At 37.3% G+C, this 21,760-nt stretch overlaps 1 protein-coding gene across 6 annotated transcripts in view; it reads right to left on the bottom strand.

Moving 5' to 3' along the window:
* Positions 1–21,760, bottom strand: part of PCLO (piccolo presynaptic cytomatrix protein) — a 389,843-nt gene that overhangs the window by 149,891 nt on the left and 218,192 nt on the right. For all 6 annotated transcript variants that reach the window (XM_072791350.1, XM_072791351.1, XM_072791353.1 and 3 more), the window contains exon 7: positions 181–2,368. In XM_072791350.1, coding sequence (XP_072647451.1) covers positions 181–2,368 — 2,188 coding nt within the window. The remainder of the gene's footprint in view (positions 1–180; positions 2,369–21,760) is intronic.

Genomic DNA, 21,760 nt, shown 5'->3' with positions numbered 1-21,760 from the left:
GCATGCTAGGAAATCTATACACAAGATTAAATTTCCATTTACAAGAAATAAAATTGAAGTAAACATGCAAAAGACGCACTAAGAAAAGTAGAATACATCCTTGGAGAAGGAAAATTAAACATGCAGGAAAATAAGAGTTTGAGTTTTGAGAGTAACAAGGTAGTTTGAGGCCCAATTTACCTTCACTGTCTGACATGGCATGTTGGAAGTCATCCATGATGAACGCTATGTCACGGTCATAGCCTCGAGTTCGTGATTCTTCTCTCATGTGTTGCTGAACTTCAGGCAATGAGTGACTTGATCCAAACTGATCCCTAGTGTCTGCAGATATTGGTGGAAGGGGTCCAGCTGCAGCCCTGGCCATTCCCATTGGCTGGCCAACAGGACTGAGTGGACTTTCTTCTTCAGAATTCTGGGCCACAATTGGTATTCTCCCTCTACTCTGGCTAATTGGTAAACTGGTAGGCTTAGTTCTGCCAGAAGGTGATGAATGACTAAAGGAAACATCTAGAGCTTCAGCCTCTTGAGCTTTCAGTCTTAGGGAAGAGCTAGAAGAATCTCTTTTAATTGATAAATCAAGGCCATAGACCGAAGAAGGTCTGGAAGAAGGTCTGGATCTGCTGCCACTACTGTATGGTTTATCTGCTTCATCCTGCAAAGCTGACCGGAGGGTATTTCCTAATGTGCCCAGCCCTGTGCCAAGAGATGAGCCCATAAATTTCTGTTGGTCTGTAATATTTTTTCTGAGGCCAAAAGTGATGTCATCTTGAAGAAGCCTTGCTCTGGAAGAAATGCCACCAATAGATGAAGTGCTAGAAGTCATATAGCTTGAATAATCAGGTTCAAGGTCTCTACTTTCTTGAATGGGTGAAAATTTTGACATTTTAGGATCAATTAGTGATTTCTTGTGCTTTGATTGTTTTTGATAAAGTATGGCTGCTGGTAGTTGTTTTGCTGCTTGTTTTTCAAGTGTGAGTCTACTAATGCTGTACTTCTCAGATTTTGGAAAATGTCTATAGCCCGTATCAGCATGGTAATAATGGGAAAGATCAGCAAGGTGATCTAAGCTCTCTGCTCCTCTACGGAATTCTTGTTTAATCTGATGTTTCAGAAGCTTTAACTCATAGGGATCCTCCATGGGATCTTCCTCTGCTTTCACATAACTATGCAATCTGGAGGATGTCTGTAAAGGTGCTAGGAAATCTGTCACTTCTTGAGATCTACGTGTTTCAGTGGATCGAAGGAGACGGTCTGTTTTTGACAGATCCTTTTCATGAAGGCTAAATGCAGTGCTTAATGCTGCCGTTCCTTTGGTAATATCTCCAATGTCATCAATTAGGACATAATTTCGTGGAGTATGATGGTCAATATCTGCATAGAAAGAATCTGCAGATATGCTTGATATTGGACTACTTGCCATGCTACTTCTTTCCTCCAATCCTATTCTCAGGTCTAAGCTATTGTACTTACTCCCAAGATGGGAGACAGCATATGTATTATCAGTAGAAACAGGTGCTATCATTAGGGGTTGGTTACGAATCACCTCATAGTTTGAAGTTATCTTGGGCTCCAAATATAATGTAGTCTGCCGTGGCTTTTGTTGTATCACCATCATCTGTGATGGTAACTGGTAAGAAGGTTGCGGGGTTGGTGTAGGTTGAGCTTGAGGTGTGAAGGACATTGTTGCCACGGCTTGAAATGTTGGCTGAGTCTGATAAGGTGAAACTTGCTGATGGTACAAAGTCTGTTGCTGAAAATGGGACTGTTGGGTGTATGGAGTGGGTGCTTGGGTAGGAAGAGCAGGGGAAGAATATTGGTACTGTGTATAAGGACTTGTAGGAGGGACTAGCTGAGATTCTGTTTGGGTCTGTGGTGGTATAAACTGGCTGAATTCAGTTTGGGGAGCAGTTCTTGGTCGCTCGATGCCATGCTGACTTTCTATTCGGGTTGGTCGGGCGCTGCTCACTTCACTGTCAGACATGTAATCCCGATCCTCAGCTACTCCCTGGAGGTAGGCTCGCTCTCGCTTTTCTCTCTCCTTTAATAATGCCTCTTTTCTCCTGTTAATTCCCATTTCCAGGTACCGTAACTTTGCATCAATCTCCTTTTCTTCCTCATCAAGTTCTGCTTGTTTCTTTCTCAGCTTTGCAGATTCCCTCTCTACAAGATCAAGCTCTCTGTCTATATCCTGGAGAATCTTGGCTCGTGCCATTGTGTTGGTTCTGCAGATCCTCCTCCTGGAAACTGTACCCACTGTGCTGTATGTTGACTGAGTGCCTGTAGAGGTCTCCTCAGGGGGTGGGTTTGGCAGAGTTCTCTTAACTTTTTTCTGGGTGCCAGAAGGTGTCATGGTTTGAGAACCTTTTGTCTATAATTAAATAAACAAAAAATAGAACTTTATTACAAAGGGAAAAAAAGATTTAAAAACTTTGTAACTTACATATTACATAAAAATGATTTTGTATATGTTTTAGCTATGACAACATAATGAAACAAAATTTTATATTATTACTTCAAGTGTTAGTCACACATACAATTGGCTGAAAAATAAATTTTCCTTTCTTGGTAGGTTGTTTATTATTATAACTTCTGGAACATTAGAAGTGAATTTTGAAATCAAGCACAGAACTCATTGCTAGGCAGGCTTATATTTAGTTAGACTCTTAAAAGAATTCTAGAAACTCATTTTTCATGTTCTTTAGTACACATAAAACTATTTGCCAAATGTATTCCCAGAGTATTTGTGTTAGCTGTCTAAAATTAAAGTTATATTTGTTGAAGATGCACGTTTGCCATTGTTAAGTTCAATTGTTTGCTTCTATATTCTCATTCCCAATTTTGGCCCCTGCCATGCACCCAAAGAGTGGCTGTTACTCCTATTCTAATTACGAAATGTTTTGAAAGAAAAATTTTAAATCTCTAATGTCCTCCCCCCCCCCAAAAAAAAGAGTAATCTGACTAATTTTCTATTTAATACTTCAATATTTTCATGACCATTTTGGCTTATGTTTTCTTTCGATTTTATTATTCTCTAGTAATTTTAGTTGTTCTTAATGTTTTAGCAAGTTATACATGAAGCAAAGGGAACTGGCTGCAATAAAAATTCATAGATATATATTTTTTTAAAAATCTGATAATGTACGGGATCCCTGGATGGCTCAGTGGTTTAGCACCATCCTTGGCCCAGGGCATGATCCTGGGGTCCCAGGATCGAGTCCTACGTCGGGCTCCCTGCATGGAGCCTGCTTCTCCCTCTGCCTGTGTCTCTGCCAATCTCTCTCTCTCTCTCTCTCTTTGTGTGTCTCATGAATAAATAAATAAAATCTTGAAAAAAAATCTGATAAGGTATATCATTGATGAATTGGAAGGTATGTTTGGTTTCAATTGGTTTGTCATAAATTTGCATTATAAGAACCAATGGTCTTGAGAATCATACAATTTTAGCAAAAGACATGACAGATCATTTTCAATAAACTGATGTAAACAGAGAGGCTTTCCTAACACAGAAAAGAAAACAGAGACCTAGACAAAATGCCAAGATAGAGGAATTCATCCCAAAAGAAAGAACAAGGAAAGGTCACAGTCAGGGATATAATCAAAACAGATACAAATAATGTGCCTGATCTAGAACTTACAGCAACAATCATAAGAATATGAAGATTTATTTGAGGAAATTGCAGCTGAAAACTTCCCTAATCTGGGAAAGGAAACAGTCATCCAAATCCAGAAGGAACAGAGATTCCTCATCAAAATTAACAAAAGCAGGTTAACAACAAGACATACAGTAGTTAAATCTGCAAAATACAGAGACAAAGAAAAAAATTCCTAAAAGCACCAAGGTAAAAGAACTCCCTAACTTACAAGGGAAGATAAATAATGTTGGCAGCAGATCTCTCACAGAAACTTAGCAGTCTAGAAGATAGTGGCACAATATTTTCAATGGGCAGAATGGGGAAAATATGCAGCCAAGAATGCTCTAACCAGAAAGTTTTTCTGTCATTCAGAATAGAAAGAGACAGATTTCCCAGAAAAAAACAAAAATGGAAGGAGTTTGTGACCACTAACACTGCCCTGCAAGAAATATTAAAGGGGACTCTGAGTAGGAAAGAAATACCAACAGACAAAGACTTGAAAGGAACAAAGAAAATCTCCAGAAGACATGAAAAGCAATAAAAAGGCACTACATTTGTATTTATCAATAATTACTCTGAATGTAAATGGACTAAATGTTCCAATAAAAAACACAGGGTGTCAGAATGGATAAAAAATCAAGACCCATCTATACACTGCCTATAAGAGACTAATTTTAGTCCTAAAGATACCTACAGATTGAAAGTGAGAGGATAGTGAACCATTTATCACACTAATGGAGGTCAAAAGAAAGCCAGAACAGCAATACTTGTATCAGACAAGCTTTGATATAGAGCTTAATTCAGGGTTAAGCTCTGAACCCTGGTTTCAGCTCAGGTCACCATCTCAGAGTTATGGGATTGAGCTCCTCATTGGGCTCTGGGCTCTGCATGGACTTTGCTTGTCCCTTTCCCTCTGCCCCTCCCCTTGCTCTCTCTTGCTCTTTCTCCCCCCACAAATAAATAAATAAAATCTTTAAAAAATATTTTTAAAAACCTAACGACTATAACAGGAGATGAAGAAGGACACTAAATCACAACAAAGGAGTCTATTCAACAAGAAGACTTAACAACTGTAAATATGTATGCTCCCAACTTGGGAGCACTCAAATATATAAAATATAAAGGAATTCAAATGTAAAGGAACTCATTAATAAAAATACAATAATAGCAGGGGACCTTAACACTGACTTACATCAGTGGATAAAATATCTAAGCAGAAAATCAATAAGGAAACAATGGTTTTGAATGACACGCTGGATCAGATGGACCAAAAAGATACATACATTCAGAACATTTAATCTTAAAGTAGCAGAATATACATCCTTTTTGAGTGCACATGAAACATTCTCCAGAATAGATTACATATCGGGTCACAAATTAGGCCTTAACTAGTACAAAAAGAATGAGATCATATCATGCATATTTTCCAGGCGCAGTGCTATGAAACTTGAAGTCAACAAGAAGAGAACATTTAGAAGGACTACAAACATGTAGAGGTTAAAGAATATCTTACTAAAGAATGAATGGGCTAACCAGGAAATTAAAAAGAAATTTTAAAAATTCATGAAAATAAATGATAATGAAAACATGACAGTCCAAAACCTTTGGGATGCAGCAAAGACAATCATAAGAGGAAAGCATATAGCAATAGAGACCTTCCATAGGAAGCAAGGAAATTCTCCAGCAGCCCATGTGGCTCAGCGGTTTAGTGCCACCTTCAGCCCAGGGCCTGATCCTGGAGACCAGGGGTTGAGTCCTGCGTCTGGCTCCCTGCATGAAGTCTGCTTCTCCCTCTGCCTGTGTCTCTGCCTCTCTCTCTGTGTCTCTCATGAATAAATAAATAAAATCTTTAAAAAAGAAAAAAAAAGTCTCAAGTACACATCCTAAACTTACACCCAAAGAAGCTGGAAAAAGAACATGAAGTCAGAAGAAGGGAAATAATTAAGATTAGAGTAGAAATAAAAGATATACAAATAAAAAAAACAGTAAGACAGATCAATGAAACCAGGAGGTGCTTCTTTGAAAGAATTAACAAAATTGATAAACTCCCAGCCAGATTTATCAAAAAAAAAAAAAAAAAAAAAAGAGGGAGGGAGAGAGAGAAAGGACCCAAATAACTAAAATCATGAAAGAGACAGGAGAGATCACAATTGACACCACGGAAATACAAACAATTCTAAAAACGTAGTATAAGCAATTATATGCCAACAAATTGGGCATTCTGGAAGAAATGGATAAATTCCTAGAAATAAATAAACTACCAAAATGGAAACAGGAAGAGATGGAAAATTTGAACAGATCCATAACCAGCATATAAACTGAATCAGTAATCAAAAATCTCCCAAAGAATAAAAGTTCAGGTCCAGGTGGCTTCCCAGAGAATTCAACCAAACATGTTAAAAAGAGTTAATACCCATTCTTCTCAAACTGTTCTAAAAAACAGAAATGGAAGGAAAACTTGCAGACTTTTCCTCATCCTATGAGGCCAGCATTACCTCGATTCCAAAACCACACAAAGATCCCACTCAAAAGAATTACAGGCCCATATCCCGATGACTATGGGTGCAAAAATTTTCAACAAAATACTAACTAATCAAATCCAAAGTACATAAAAAGAATCATGCACCATGATCAAATGGGATTTATTCCTGGGCTGCAAGGGTGGCTCAATATTCACAAATCAATCAGCTTGACAGACAACATTAATAAAAGAAAGGATAAGAACGGTATGATCCTCTCAATAGATGCAGAAAAAGTTTTTGACAAAGATCAGCATCCATTTTTGATAAAAACCCTCAAGAAAGGATGGATGGAAGAAACATACCTCAAGATCATCAAGGCCACATATAAAAAACTCACGGGTAATACCATCCTCAAAGGGGAAAACCTGAGAGCTTTTCCTCTATATTATCAGGAACATGACAGGGATGTCCACTCTCACCACTGTTATTTAATATAGTACTGCAAGTCCTAGCCTCAGCGATCAGACAACAAAAAGAAATAAAAGGCATATATATTGCCAGGGAAGAAGTCAAACTTCCACCATTTTCCAACTACACAATAAACTATGTAGAAAACTTAAAAGACTCTGCCAAACTAGAATTGATACACAAATTCAGTAAAGCTGCAGGATATAAATCAACATACAGAAATCTGCTGCATTTCTATACACAAATAATGAAACAGCAGAAAGAGAAATCAAGGAATCAATCCTATTTACAATTGCACTAATGGAGGGAGGAGGGTGGGAAATGAGCAAAATGGATGATGGTTATTAAGGAGGGCATTTGTTGTGAGGAGTACTGGGTGTTAGATGCAAATGATGAATCAGTAAATTCTACACCTGAAACCAATTTTACCACATATGTTAACTCACTGGAATTTAAAGAAAACAGAAAAAAGAGATACCTAGAAATAAATATAATCAAAGAGTTCCACCTGAAAACTATAGAACACTTATGAAAGACAGTGAAGAGGACACAAAGAAATAGAAAAACATTCCCTACTCATGGAATATTTAACAAATATTTAACAAATATTGTTAAAATGTACATACCACCCATAGCAATGTACACATTTAATGCAATCCCTATCAAAATACCACTAGCATTTTTCACAGAGCTAGAACAAACAATCCTGAAATTTGCATGGAACCACAAAAGACCCTGAATTCAGCCAAAACAATCTTGAAAAAGAAAAGCAAAGCTTCAGGCATCACAATTCTGGACTTCAAGCTATATTACAAAACTGTAGTGACCAAGACAACGTGGTACTGGAACAAAAACAGATAAAAAGATCAATGGAAGAGAAGAGAAAAACCCAGAAATGGACTCACAACTCTATGTTCAACTGATCTTTGACAAAGCAGTAAATAACATCCAGTGGAAAAAACACAATCTCTTCAACAAATGGTGTTGGGACAACTGGACAGCAACATGCAGAAGAATGCAACTGGACTATTTTCTTACACCAGACACAAATAAAATAAATTCAAAATGGATGAGAGACAAAAATGTGAGATTGGAATCCATCAAAATCCTTAGAGGAGAACACGGGTAAGTAACCTCTTTGACATTAGCCATAGCAACTTCTTACTAGCTCCTGAGGCAAGGGAAACAAAGGCAAAAATGAACTACTGGGACTTCATCAAGATAAAAACAACTTCTGCACAGAAAAGGAAACAATTAGCAAAACTAAAAGGCACCCTTTTGAATGGGAGATGATATTTGCAAATTACATTTCTGATAAAGGGCTAGTATCCAAAATCTACAAATAACTTATCAAACTCAATACCCCCCAAAAGCAAATAATCTAGTTAAGAAATGGGCAGAAGACATGAATAGACATTTTTCCAAAGAAGACATCCAAATGGCTAACTGACACAAGAAAAGATTCTCAACATCACACATCATCAGGGAAATACAAATCAAGACTATGGTATCACCTCATACCTGTCAGAATGGCTAAAATTAACAACACAGGAAACCACAGATGCTGGTGAGGATGCAGAGAAACGGATTTTCATAACAACCCTATGACTTAATTGTTAGTATTGAGTAAATGAAGGAATTAAAAGTGAGAGAAAAAGAATAAATAATGTGCTAAAAAGTTGCTTTGGAGCTCCAATTCCCCATATTACTTGAGATTTTTTGAGGAGGAATAAGCTACAATTTCAGAATCTCTCCACCATATTTTACTGACTCCTAACATTTCTTCACTATGAATTTCCATCCAAATATTTTATTTATTTATTTATTTATTTATTTATTTATTTATTTATTTTTAAAAGATTTTATTTATTTATTCATGAGAGACACACAGAGAGAGAAAGAGAGAGAGGCAGAGACACAGGCAGAGGGAGAAGCAGGCTCCATGCAGGGACTCGATCCCAGGTCTCCAGGATCACACCCTGGGCCAAAGGTGGCACTAAACTGCTGAGCCACCCGGGGTGCTCTCCATCCAAATATTTTAAATTTCAAAAATGCACATAGGCCTTGATTTTTAGGATATGGCTCTGATTATGAAATGGGTGCACATATTTGTTAATGAAAGAATGAAGAAATAAATGGGTAACATAAAAACTTGCAATGATTTTTAAAACTTTGGCATCAAGAACTGAATCCCTCAGAATTCACTGAGTGGAATGAGAGTATATATATAATCTTAGGAAAAATAAAACTATGAGGAACCGTGTTAGTTCTTATTATTCACTGCTCATACATGTAATTTTTCCCCTAATTTACTTTTCACAGTTTACTATTCTTACCTGAGAGAATAGGCTTAGTCAAACTTAATTTTTTCCCTGTTTTTCTTTCTTTGCTTTTCTTTTTTCTTTCTTTCTTTTTTTTTTTTTTTTTTAAATAAAATCATAGGCTAAAGAAGTGTCCTAGGTACTGGGGATTTCTAGCTATCCTCCAGGGTTGCAAATATTTAACACAGATGTGTGACTTGTGTTTATTAATATTTTGTGTGCCATGGATGCGAGTCATGGAAGCAAGAGACAAAGCTGGTTGGAAGCAGGTAGATACTAAGTTAGAAGGTAGATATAAGTTAGCCTTGGTCACCACTCACTCTCCACAAACCTAAATAGCTTTGCTGTTCTCTGCTTGGTAACAGAATACCTTTAACTCTGACTATAGAAATGGTCACAATGTTGGAGACTTGTCCAGGTCTCAGCCACATTCCTCGGACTGAGAGGAAGCGTAGCACAGTGATTGAAAGCTTAAGTCTCCTAGAGCCGACACTCAGCGTTTCAATCCCAGCTCTGCTGTTTCATTAGCTGTGAGACCGGTAGCAGGTTGCTTCAACTCGCTAAACCTCAGTTTCCTTAGATGGAAAAGGAGGTTGTATTTTTTAAAAAATATTATTGATCTAAGGAATAAATGAGATAAAACAAGTGAAAAGTCTAGATTAGTTATTGTTCCCAAGGGCAGATGGAAATATAATAGTTTGTAATGATGTCCAGCCAACTTAGAATGTTTTTAAAGATTTATTTATTTATTTATTCATGACAGAGAGAGAGAGAGAGAGAGAGAGAGGCAGAGACACAGGCAGAGGGAGAAGCAGGCTCCATGAGGGAGCCTGATGTGGGACTCGATCCCGGGTCCCCAGGATCGCGCCCTGGGCCAAAGGCAGGCGCTAAACCGCTGAGTCCCCCAGGGATCCCCCAGCCAACTTGTAATTTAAAAGCAACTGATTTTCAGGAACATAAATAACTTCTAACTTGGTTATTTAATTCCAATCCAATCAATATATTATAAAATAAGACTACAGAATTCCAAAACAGGAATCAAAACCAAACAATATGATTGCATAGAAAAAAAAAATCAAGTTGTATAGAAGAAGACTTATCATCATTAACAATGATGTAGCTGGAGGCCATGATTAGAGATGATGACAAAAATCTAGAAAAGTCTTGGCATTTAGTAAGATTTTCCTTGACGACTAGCTTGGCAAAAATTGTTTTTAGACAGATGCGGTGCCCTTAATATAAAAAAATATATATACTGCATATATAAATTTGAAATATTTTAAAATAGCTTTTCAAAAAGCGAAACAAAGGAAAGGAATAGTAAGTCCTAACAATAAGATGGGTATTAACGAGGGACTGGAAGAAAAGCTGATTTCAAATGCAATACCTAGGAAGTAATTGTGATCAGAGGCAAATAAACTCCAGGATAAGTTTTCTGTACAAAGTTATTTTAAACAACATTTTTCTCAGGGGAGAAAAAGTCCATTTGTAACATGCATCTTATATAGCAAAGGAAAGGATTTTTTTCTTGTTCTGAGGTGTCAGGGCTATTAATAAAAATAGCTAAGGTATATGGACACAGTACTCCAAAGTCTTTAAAGATATGCATATACATTATCTCCTTGTCAAAATAATCTAGGCTCAATTTAAAGGTGAGAAAAGAAGGAAACCTATTTTTTTTCAAAAAGCTGAACTAAAAATAGATGCTAGCCCAAAATTATTCATTGATTGCTATAGATAATAAATATGGCAAAATTCAACTTACTAATTTATTTCAGTAGTTGTAAAGTCTAATTCTAAAATACACTGTTCTAGTTACTACAGACACAGAACTAAGAGGCATGAGATAACTCAAACCTTATTCTCAAAGAACTTGTAAGTCAGGAACATCTTTTAGGATGCTGTATGAAGACACTACTTGTTTTTTGCTAAAGAGCTCTTAATGTCAGTTATCAAAGATATGCTTCTAAACTGTGGTACCACTAGAGAGACATAGGAACATGTTTTTATTTCATGAATGCTGAAGACTGAAAATTTTCATTGTGATAATATATTGGGTTTTTAGGTTGTTCTTTAAACAGGAAAAGTTCTCATGAAAGCCCTTTCAGATAATGGAGATGTGGATTCACTTCCAAACAGTATAATTTCACATAGATTTATTGATGTTATTTTGATACAGATAAATATAATTTTCTAGAGAAAGCATAACCTTTTAAGAGATCACTGTTATAACCAAGTCAGGAGGTACGTTAGAAACGCATATGAACAGAGTGTATTCGAGCCAAAATAAAAAGGGCTTATTATAAGATTGGGGAAGGAAAGATGGATTAAGACATTAACAGAAAGTCTGGATCTTTTTTTTTAAAGATTTTATTTATCTATTTATTTTAGAGATAGAGCGAGAGAGTGAGCAGGGGGAGGAGCAGAGGGAGAGGGACATGCAGACTCCTCGATGAGTGCAGAGCCCCAAGTGGGACAGGATCCCAGAACCCTGAGATCATGTCCTGAGCTGAGATGAAGAGTTGGACACTTAACCGACGGAGCTACCAGGGGCCCCTTACTTATTTATTTTAAAGATTTTCAGAAAGACTGGGTATTGAAGAATGGATGGGACTTAAATAGGAGAGTAATTTGTATGTAGAGGGAACAGTATGAAACCAATTTTACGAGAAACACCAAGGATTATCTAGCTTCATTATGGCCTGGTGATGAATGAATACCTGTGGGAAGGAAACATATCCAGCAAGTGTTCTATGCAAACAGAAAGAGGAAAAATGGAAGATCAAATAAAATGTGAGTGTATGTGTATAGATATATATGTATATTTACATATAAATGGCTTGAAAGATGTATCTATATTAAAATCTCCATTCACCCATTTTTTAAAAACATATGGAAAAGGCAATCTTAGTTATTACACACTAGTCAAATTAAGTCCAATGTTATGTGAAACACCAGAACTAACCATGAAACTGTAAATGAGCCAGCATTGGTAATGACTTGTAATGCAGTGTCCTGGGTAGCAATCAGTGTGGCTTTGTCAAAGACAAAATTGTGACAACCCAATTTAATTTCCTTCACTGATAATGTGGCAAAGGATGTAGATAATACAGAAATGACAGATATAATCTCTCAGGGCTTCAGCAAAGCATTTCATGTTGCCCCATGACAAAATCATCAACAAAGTTTTGGTCAAGAGTATAAAAAATGAGCAAGTAATTTGTCAGGTCTGCATTCAGACCATGCAAGTAATCAATGGATGTGCCTCAGTCTTGGCACTAATGATATTTTTGACCACATGGCTTTATCTCAGGATGAGGTGGGGCCATTGTTTTTGCCATGCAGGGTTTAGTGGCAACTCTGGTCTCAAGGCTCGGTTAGCACACCCTCCCCCAGTCATGTCAATCAAAAATGTAACTGGGCCCTGTCAAATATCTCAGAGGAAAAGAGAAGAAAACAGTTACAGGTTGAAAAAAACACTGATGGAGCAGGATATACAAGATGATGTTTCAGAAAGAGATTACAGATCTCTTGCTATTTAACATAACAGTTGATGAAGAGAATGCCAGTATTTGTCTAGTATAGTCCCTTAGTCTAAAAGAAAAGGCAAGCTTCTCAGAAGAACCAAGGATTTAATGGTGGCTTGATAAGAGAACTGCTGGGATAAAGAGTGAAAGAAGAAGAGACATTCTAGGCTGTGGTAGCAATCTGGGTGAATCGTTAAGCATAGAAATGTACTAGATTACTTTGCTTTGTTATGAATGTTATGATCCTAAAATTATTCCCTTTATTAGAGAAAATAATTCTTATTTACCGGATTCATATGAACTAATATTGAAAAGATAATAAACCAGGTTTTAAAAATAGTTTTATTTAGGAACAGGGAGAAAAAAACAGGTGCCTACAACTATGAGAATTAGTCAGGGCAGAAAATTAATCTTTCTATCCCATAAGAAACTTGGGAACTTTTCCACAGCTTCAGCAATTAGGGAAAAATCAGAGGGAAAGGAATTGCCAAGATAACTGAAAAATTATGTAATGGTAGTCCTTTTTCAAAAGTTGCCTGTTACTGTCATTTCAAAAGAAGAATCAACGATGTAATTAAAAAGATTATAACCCAAAGAGAATGGGGCAATTATTTACTGTGAGAAATTACACACCAGAACCACTACCCGAGATGATTTGGATAGCTAAGCTCAATTTTAAAATCAGGAAATTCTTGCCATCTCAGAAAATAGTTAAAGAAAAAAAGAACAGTAACAACAAAAAACAGAAACATCTTTCTAACAGCCTTGTGTAAACAAACAAGTTGAGCACAGTATTTGGAAAAAGAGACAATCCCATACTGTGCACTAAATACTAAATCCTGGGATTGCGATGGTGACTAAGAAGTGGCACCTGCTCTCTGTGCAGTACGGTCCACAGAAGCAGAGACTCCAAGCTGCTCTTGGGGTCATTTGTCCTATGGGACAGGAAGCCTCTTCATCCAGGCCTGGCCATAGTTGGAATATGAGGCCAAGTCCTGGCCTTGGAAGAATAATCCTTACACAAACTACTCCTCTCTCAGACTGTACTGCTTCTGCCTGCACCTGGCCCGTCCGTCTTCTTAGGGTATAAATGTCACCCACAGACAGCGATGCTGTTTCAGCATCGGACGGCATGATGAAATGTGTAGGGCTTTTTTTCCCCCTGAAAACAAAATATCTTTTTAAAATATATAAGGATAAGTTAGCATATTCCTTCAACTTTGGGAAGTTAGAGTAGAGGATGAAGATGAGGATCTAAGGCAAACATAAGGTCGTAAGTTAGGAAACAGGAGTTTACATATCCGTCCTTGTAAATTGACCGGAAACAAGTTTCACTCTGAAATGTCAATGAAAACATGAATTCCTTCAAGGGGTCTCCCCTCCACCAATATCAACAGTTTCCAGTTATGAGACGAAATAGTTGAATATAAAAATACTCAATATTCTGTCCTATGCATTGTTTCATTAATAATGAATCCCCCAAATAGGCCCATTAGTTACCACAATCCCTCCATCCCACCCCACCCCCATAGAAAGCTAAAACATACAAAATGTTCAGTGCAAGGGCTCAAGAATTTCTACTGCTTGAAGGCATACACGAAAAATAAAAGCTAACAGAGGAGTCACTTGTGAAAAACATAACTATAAATAATACCACTCATGGGAAAATACTTTAAAAACTGATAAAACATTTAAAATCCATTAGGCATTGCAACAGGGAACAAGGCCTGGCACATACAAAATAAAGTCATCAAATTTCTTCACCTGGAGTACTGTGGAATAATTTAACAACTACTTTGATGAATCAAAACTCTATAAATAGGCAGTGTCATTGTTATGAGAATATCATTGAATTCTTGAAGACCTAGAGGCATCCTTATCAATAGAATTGAATCTCTCCTGCCACGGGAGAGAATTTACCATTTGTAACTGTAAATAAAATTGTCTTTAAAAAGTAGTTTTCCGCTAATTGTTGTGATATTCTAACAACAAGAAAAAAAGGGAGCAACTCAACTACAAGACTGTATTAACAGGAGAATCAAAACAAAATAATAGGACATATTTAAAGCCATACACTCAAGTTATTTCTCAATCTAGTAGTACTGACGAAAACGTTCTCCACTTCTATTGTGCAAACGGCACTCAATATTTCATCGGACATCCTAAAGCTTCTCCTTAATGTACCTCTTGTCCCAGTTTGTTGTTTTCTTGCTGAAAGTCATTGCTCTTGGGCTGAGCAGCCATGCAGAAAACTAGTTTCTACCTCACTGGACAGAAGCATTAGAGATGTCACTCTGTGCAATACTTATTGCCATGTACTTTCTGCAGTGTCCCTAAGAGATTAAGTTCTTTTCTTTCCTAAGATATGTCTAAAGTATTTTTCAAGGCCCTCATAAAAGTTTTTTAGGGTGAGCATTTTTTGGTATGTATGTTTGTACATCTACGTATTTGTTTCCTATCCTCCCCTTCCTCCCTCCTTCTTTCCCTCTCCACCCCCACCCCCCCGCTTTATTCCCCTAACGTTAAATCAGACAGCTGTATCCCAGTGAACGGAACAAAGTATATTTTGTTCATACAGTCCTTTGATATAGTTCAATTTAATGGCCATAATATGTAGGGCTTTTTCTCTTTTCCCCCAGATTGGCAACTGCTTTTTTTTTTCCTGGCAACTGCTTTATTCAACTACCACACACTATATAGAGAGAGTTGGAGAGGGATATTCATATTCCGTCAAAAATTTCCTCAGAAGTGTGTTTCACTTAGAGTGCTTCAGTGAAAATTTATCTGAAATTTATTATAGTCAAATGACAGATTTTGGACCACAAGAAAGTTAGGACTGATTGTACAATGCCTTTGGAGTATTCATCTATCATTCTTTTTTTTTAATTTTTATTTATTTATGATAGTCACAGAGAGAGAGAGAGAGAGGCAGAGACATAGGCAGAGCGAGAAGCAGGCTCCTGCTTCGTGAACCCAGCGTGGGACTCGATCCCGGGTCTACAGGATCACGCCCTGGGCCAAAGGCAGGCGCCAAACCACTGCGCCACCCAGGGATCCCCTCATCTATCATCCTTAATAAGTATATCACTAGGGTTGGTTTGAAGTGGATAAAACCCTCTCTTCTACACAGTATCTAGTATTCTCTTCAGCAATTTGTTTATTATTACTCTGTTACTAAGAGCTGCTCATTCTTTTCTGGAATCATCTGCACATATACTCAGGTTTTTATATTTTCAGGCTTTATCTGTCCATAAAAGAACAACGAACACAGTTTTCTAAGGAGTTTACTTTCTCCAAGCTATCTCGGAGAGACAGCAATAGTGTGTGAATCCTTTTTTTCCTGCCAAGTCCTCTAATGATAATTATATGTCACCCAAAATCATTTTGCCTGGATTTTAAAGATCTTGTAAAGACTCACCTTCCCATCTTGTTTATTCCTTCTTCTCATTATCATCTCCCAAAAAGCACTGTAGCAAAATTGCCTGCAGCTTCGCTCTTCTTTCCTGCACTGCACCTTTACACATGCCAATTCATATTTCAAGGACTTACATTGCACTCCCTCACACTAACATATTCTTCCAATAAATTAAATCACAAATATCTTACATCAGGCTTCAAGTGCATATTGTATTTGCTACTAGAACATACAGAAAACGTCCAAAAAATGATAATGCTTATGACTAAACACAATGCCACAGTTTGTGTGCTTTGCACATGAAAGCAGGGAGGGGTGATCTAAATTTACTTTTAACCCTGGAAACTGCTAAATCTGTCTCACAACTGTAACTTATGTATGTATGTATATTTGTTTGCATGTATGTCTATGTAAAAAGTCTTCATATACATGAGATGATTATTTCAGTTTAGCATTATGTTATTTCTTTGTGGGTAAGTAGAGGAAAGCCAGGGCAATGTTTTTTAAATGACAACATTTATAATTTAGAAGAGAATCATGGACAAATATATGCAGGTTTCTAATTTTTTATTTAATTTATACCACAAAGTATTATGATTAGCATAGACCATAAATATTTGTTATATTTAAACAAATGTTTAAATAAAATATCTCCAATAACTAAATTAATTGCTAAATGGATACATTTTTCCAGAAGTAGATACTGTTTTCTTTATTTTTATGAAGTGTTCCCCTATTCAAAATTTATGAATGACTAGGAAAAGTATATAAGAAACTCCTTAGGAGATGAAAAATAATAAAAAAAATGAAATTAGTTAAGAATGATGAAATAAAGTAAATTGTCATACGAAAATGTAATATTTTAGAGATGGGCATGGGAACAAAAGTGAGATAATTCTGAAATGGGGCAATGAAGGTTAAAGGAAGCACAGATGGTAAAAACATGATATAATTGGCTGCCATCTAACATACTATACAGACCTTACAAAGAGGCAGATATAGACACATCTTGTGATTTATCAGTAAAAAAGTCTTTGGGGATACTCTGGAAAGCAGTTCCTGCAGTGACTATACAAGGTTAAAAATAAATGGCAAGAAAGTAAAGCAGTGAGGGTGGACGGACTTGGTCACAGCATGGTGATTAAGAGGGACATGAGTGGTGGCTTGGGGGTGGGAGTTCTCAGGCAGAGTATTCTTTAGAGAGAAAAAGCCTAAGTAAGATATAGTCTGAAGGTCGGGGCAGGGGAGGGACGATGATGGAAGATGTACAAGAGAGAAGAGTAAATGAACAAAATATTTACATAGCAATATCCAATGGTTAGGCATAATATACTGTTTCAACAGTAATAATTCAAACATTAAGACTTACGTCAAAACTTATTAATTCTAGGCTTCAGATACCTATAATTACTATAGAATTTGGTCAAACTTGCCTCACTAAACAAGTGGCAGACCTGGGATTTAGTACCATGTTTGCCTCATGCCAATGTTCAAGACTGAGTACAATGTAATTTATTTAAAATTCAATATATTTTAAAAATTAATCTATAATGAAGATTTCTACCTTAGCACATATGATAAGTAATGAACATGTGTTAACATAGTGCACTCATATATAATACATCAAATCAATAGTACATTTAAAAGTTTGAAGGAAGCAAATCATTATAAAAATGAGAAGTAAACAAATTTAGTTATCAATCTGAAATCTATTTTCAATATTCTTGAAACTTGACACTCATCTGATATTTTTCAAACTACCAATCTTCATTCTCTAAATTGTGTGTATTCCCTAAATTTCTAGAAAAATTATTCACGAAATTACTATTATTTTATGAAATGAGCAGGAGTTGTTTTGGAGGAGTCTAACTTGAAACATATACTTTGATTATTTGAGATTGGTGAGTTTTGTTTTTTGGCCCTTTGCCCACCTATCCAACAAAGATTTACTAGTTCTGTATTAGGCCATGGTGGCATAAGGATGAATGATTCTGGTGTCATTTCTGCCTTCAAGCAGCTTTCAGAACTTAGAAAACTAATAGGGATATTTCACAAAGCACTGTGATTTGACATGATAAGTTTTATAATAAAAGCTTTTGTGTGGTTCTTTGAGAGTATAGAGAGAGCAGTTTGTATCTCATACAACTCTTTCTCTCTATAGAGGCCTCTGAGGAGACACCCTGTGTAATATTTCTAGGTGCTAAGAAGGAGGGGTGCCTGGCTGGCTCAGTTGGTAGAGCATGTGACTCCTAATCTCAGGGTCGAGTTCAAGCCCCACATTGGGGTCTAGAGCTTATTTTTTAAATAAATAAAAAATAAAAATCCTAGGACAAAAGTGTAAGGTCTAAAGAGGAAGAATCTCTCGTCAGCAGAACCCATGTGAAGAGCATACAAACATGGTTGCATACATGTTCCAGGGCCTACAAAGCCCAGCATGCAGTGTTACAGCATGTATATATGGAGGGAGAAACAGTATCTGGAGGTGAAGCTAGAGAGTGATGTATCAGACCACGTAGGCCCGTGAACGTCATGTTTAGACATCATTATGTAGGCAAGGAGAGCCCAAGTACAAAATAGGACACCATAATACGTATTTATAAGGAGATAATTTTGGCAGAAGTTTACTATTATAAATAGTATAAAAAGAGCTTAAAATCAAACGCATGAATTCTGGTTTCTGTGGTAGAAAATTTCTTCCCTACAAAACCATAACCTTGGTCTGTGACTTCCAGTCTAGAAGTGAAGCTACAGTTACTAGGTTATGGGCTCTTTATGTCACGATGCTCCAAGTCTAATGATGATCTACCAGTCCTTTGGCTCCTTTTACAATCCCAATGTAAAGGTGTTCATAATATATTTATTTAGTCAATATTTTTGATGTGTTCCCATGAGAAAGACACTCTCTTAGGTTCTTAAGGTGGAGGGAAAGATGGCAAAAATCAAAACCATACGGGTTATATAGAGTTAGAAGAAAAACAGAAGATACGATTACAGAGAAAGGGCTGGGTATAGAAAAATTCACTATCTGAAAGGGATGAAAGAAGAACAGTTTGGGACGTCACAGAGAAGTTACTAAAAATAAGGTCAAGACTAGTATTGGATACTGTGACTGGAACATTACTGGCTGTTATCCATGAAATGCTATTTTAAAAAAATTGTCTGCTTTTTATATTGTATTTGTGTATACACATATATTTGTATATATTTGTGACAAAATGTAGCTAGCCATATTTTATTAGACAAAAAAAATCTGTTTTCCACAGACAACATATACTTTATAATGTAGGTTTGTATTTTAATGAATATATATATTAAAATTATTGCTATGTACTTCTTGTAGAATTTAAAGTCATGCAAGGCTTTGGCAGTTCCACATTATTTCTAACACTTACCTGTATTTTTTCTTACATTTTTACTTAGGAAGCCAGGTCTTTGCATTAGTCCAGGACACCATTCATTCTGCTAAAATCTGTTGAGCAGCTAGTATTGTGTTATTCAAGCATTGCTTTTAACCTTAGGAAAATAGTAACGAACTTGAGCCATATGGCCCCTCTCTCATGAGAGAGAAATATAGATACTATATGCAAAATATTAATTATAAATGTGCTATATCTCATGAAATGTGAGCTGTCAGAGAAGGTACTGCACATATATAGGTCTAGGGTCAGGTGAGAATGGGGTGTATTCATTAAACTAAACTGGTTGGAAGCACAGAGAGCAAGAGAGGATGGCATGAGACGGATCTAGAAATGGAGGCAGGTCCCCGTGAGCCACACTGATGATTTCTAAATACAATAGAATTTCAATGAAAAGCTACTGCACAGAAATGACCTGACCAACAAAATTTACATATGAAAAGCTCTACCTGTCTGCAGTGCAGAAGGAGTATGATGAGAAGGAGAACAGTGGGAAAACAAGAGCCCTTCTGACGGTCCCCTCCCCTGAAAAAAAATTATGCACCTTTGAAACCAGAGTGGTAGCAGGGTCATTATGGGATATTAAGTGATACTAATACTATATAAAATACTAAGGATTTCAGCATTTGTTATTAGGATTTCACCTTTATTAACTTATTTCAATTTACAGTGATCTGTTAAGGTAGATGCTATTATCGTCACTTTATAAACCATGAAATTTAAGCACAGTGAGGTTAATCAACTTCCTCAGGTTCACACTGCCAGGAGGTGGCAGACAGAATGTGAATGGAGGAAACAAGGAGTTTTGAACTGAAGCAGTCTGGCTCCAGAATCATGCTCTAAACAAAGCATTTTATTTTGTTTTTAAAGAATTTATCTATTCATGAGAGAGGCAGAGACACAGGCAGAAGGAGAAGCAGGCTCCCTGCAGGGAGCCCAATGTGGGACTCGATCCCAGGACCCCGGGGTCACAACCTGAGCCGAAGGCAGATGCTCAACCGCTGAGCCACCCAGGTGCCCCTTAACAAAGCACTGTGGATGGTAGACTAGTGACCTATTCTGCGTCACAGAGCTCTTCAAAATCAAGTGGCTTAAAAATTACATTTGTTATCAAATGTATTCTGTAGGTCAGCGGCCCTGCTGTGGCTGAGCAGGTCGTCCAGTCAGGATTTCTCATAGGGCTGCAAATAAGCTGCCAGCTAAGGCTGTGGTACGCCTGGCACTTCTGACCATGGAAAATTCTACTTCCTACAACACAGGGAGGCTGGCAGGACTCATTAACCAGAGAGCTGTTGGACTGGGGGTCTCAGTCCCTTCCGGCCTCACTTGCTCCCTTCCATCTTGGATGCTGTAGACCAGCTCCCTACCTGGCAGCTGGCTTCATCCAAGCAAGCAAGTAACGTGCCAGAGAGGTGACAGTAGGATGGGAGTAATGGTCTTTTGTAACCTTGGAAGTGACATCGTTTTTTTTTTCTTTGCAAATTCTATTCACCAGAATCAAGTTATTAAGTACAGCCCCCACTCAGGGGGAAGGGATTATATCAAGGGCATAATATCAAAACAAAGCAATGATTTTAGAAGCTGTCTACAACATAAAATAAACTGAACTTTATGACTGGTTGCACATGAAAAAATCAGGAAGAAGGCAGGGTTAAAGATACCTTGAAAAGATGTAACATGATCATACATTCGGTGGCTGAAGGTTTGCGAGCATGTGCCTTCCCTGTGAGGCAGGAAGTATATTTACCTACTATGATTAGGGCAGGACTTCCCAGGTTTGAGCAGAGTGGAAAGTGAGAAAGGAAGCTGAGTAGTTAAATCTTGTAGGGTCCGACTGAGGGAGTGGGCTCTGACTTCTATTTTCATATTCCTATATTATATGTCCTCCCCTGGAAATGCTCCACAGGCCAGATACAGAGAAGGAGGGGTGCCTGGACTGCCGCAGGGCAAATTCCTTGCCAGGGCTGGGAGGGAGTGTAGAGGAATGGCAAGAGGGCTGCTGAGGTGATGAGGCTTGGATCGAGAGTGGCAGAGAGAGGAGGGTGGTCAACAGACAAAGGAGAAATTCTTGGTGGAGTAGAACAAAGGGGAACTTATATGAGGCAGCAGCACTGTGACAGCGATTTGATACGATAGTCATACAGATGACTTCTAAGGTAGATCATTTTCTATTCACGGCTGAGAGCAATTGTAAGAATGGAGGGACAATATGCAAGAGAAATCATAAGCACTGGAGATAAGCTTTTAGAAGGTGAAGAAACAGAGAACCAGGTATTAGATCATAGCCCTCACAGAGGTGGAGATTACTCAGGACCTATCAGGGCTTTGACGGTGAGGAGTTACCTTATTACACACAAATGGAATCACATGATAGTCATGCCCTAAAACAGCTGGATTGCACTACTGATGCAAAATGCACTCTTGGAGAGAAAGGCAAACAGGTTCATTTTGCTTTGTTTTTCTATTTTTACTGTTTACTTTTCTATTTTACTGTTTTAAAATAAATTCAGGAGTAATTT

This window comes from Canis lupus, chromosome 21, assembly GCF_048164855.1.
Source record: "Canis lupus baileyi chromosome 21, mCanLup2.hap1, whole genome shotgun sequence".
Lineage (NCBI taxonomy): Eukaryota > Metazoa > Chordata > Mammalia > Carnivora > Canidae > Canis > Canis lupus.
This window is presented reverse-complemented; position numbering and strand designations above follow the sequence as displayed.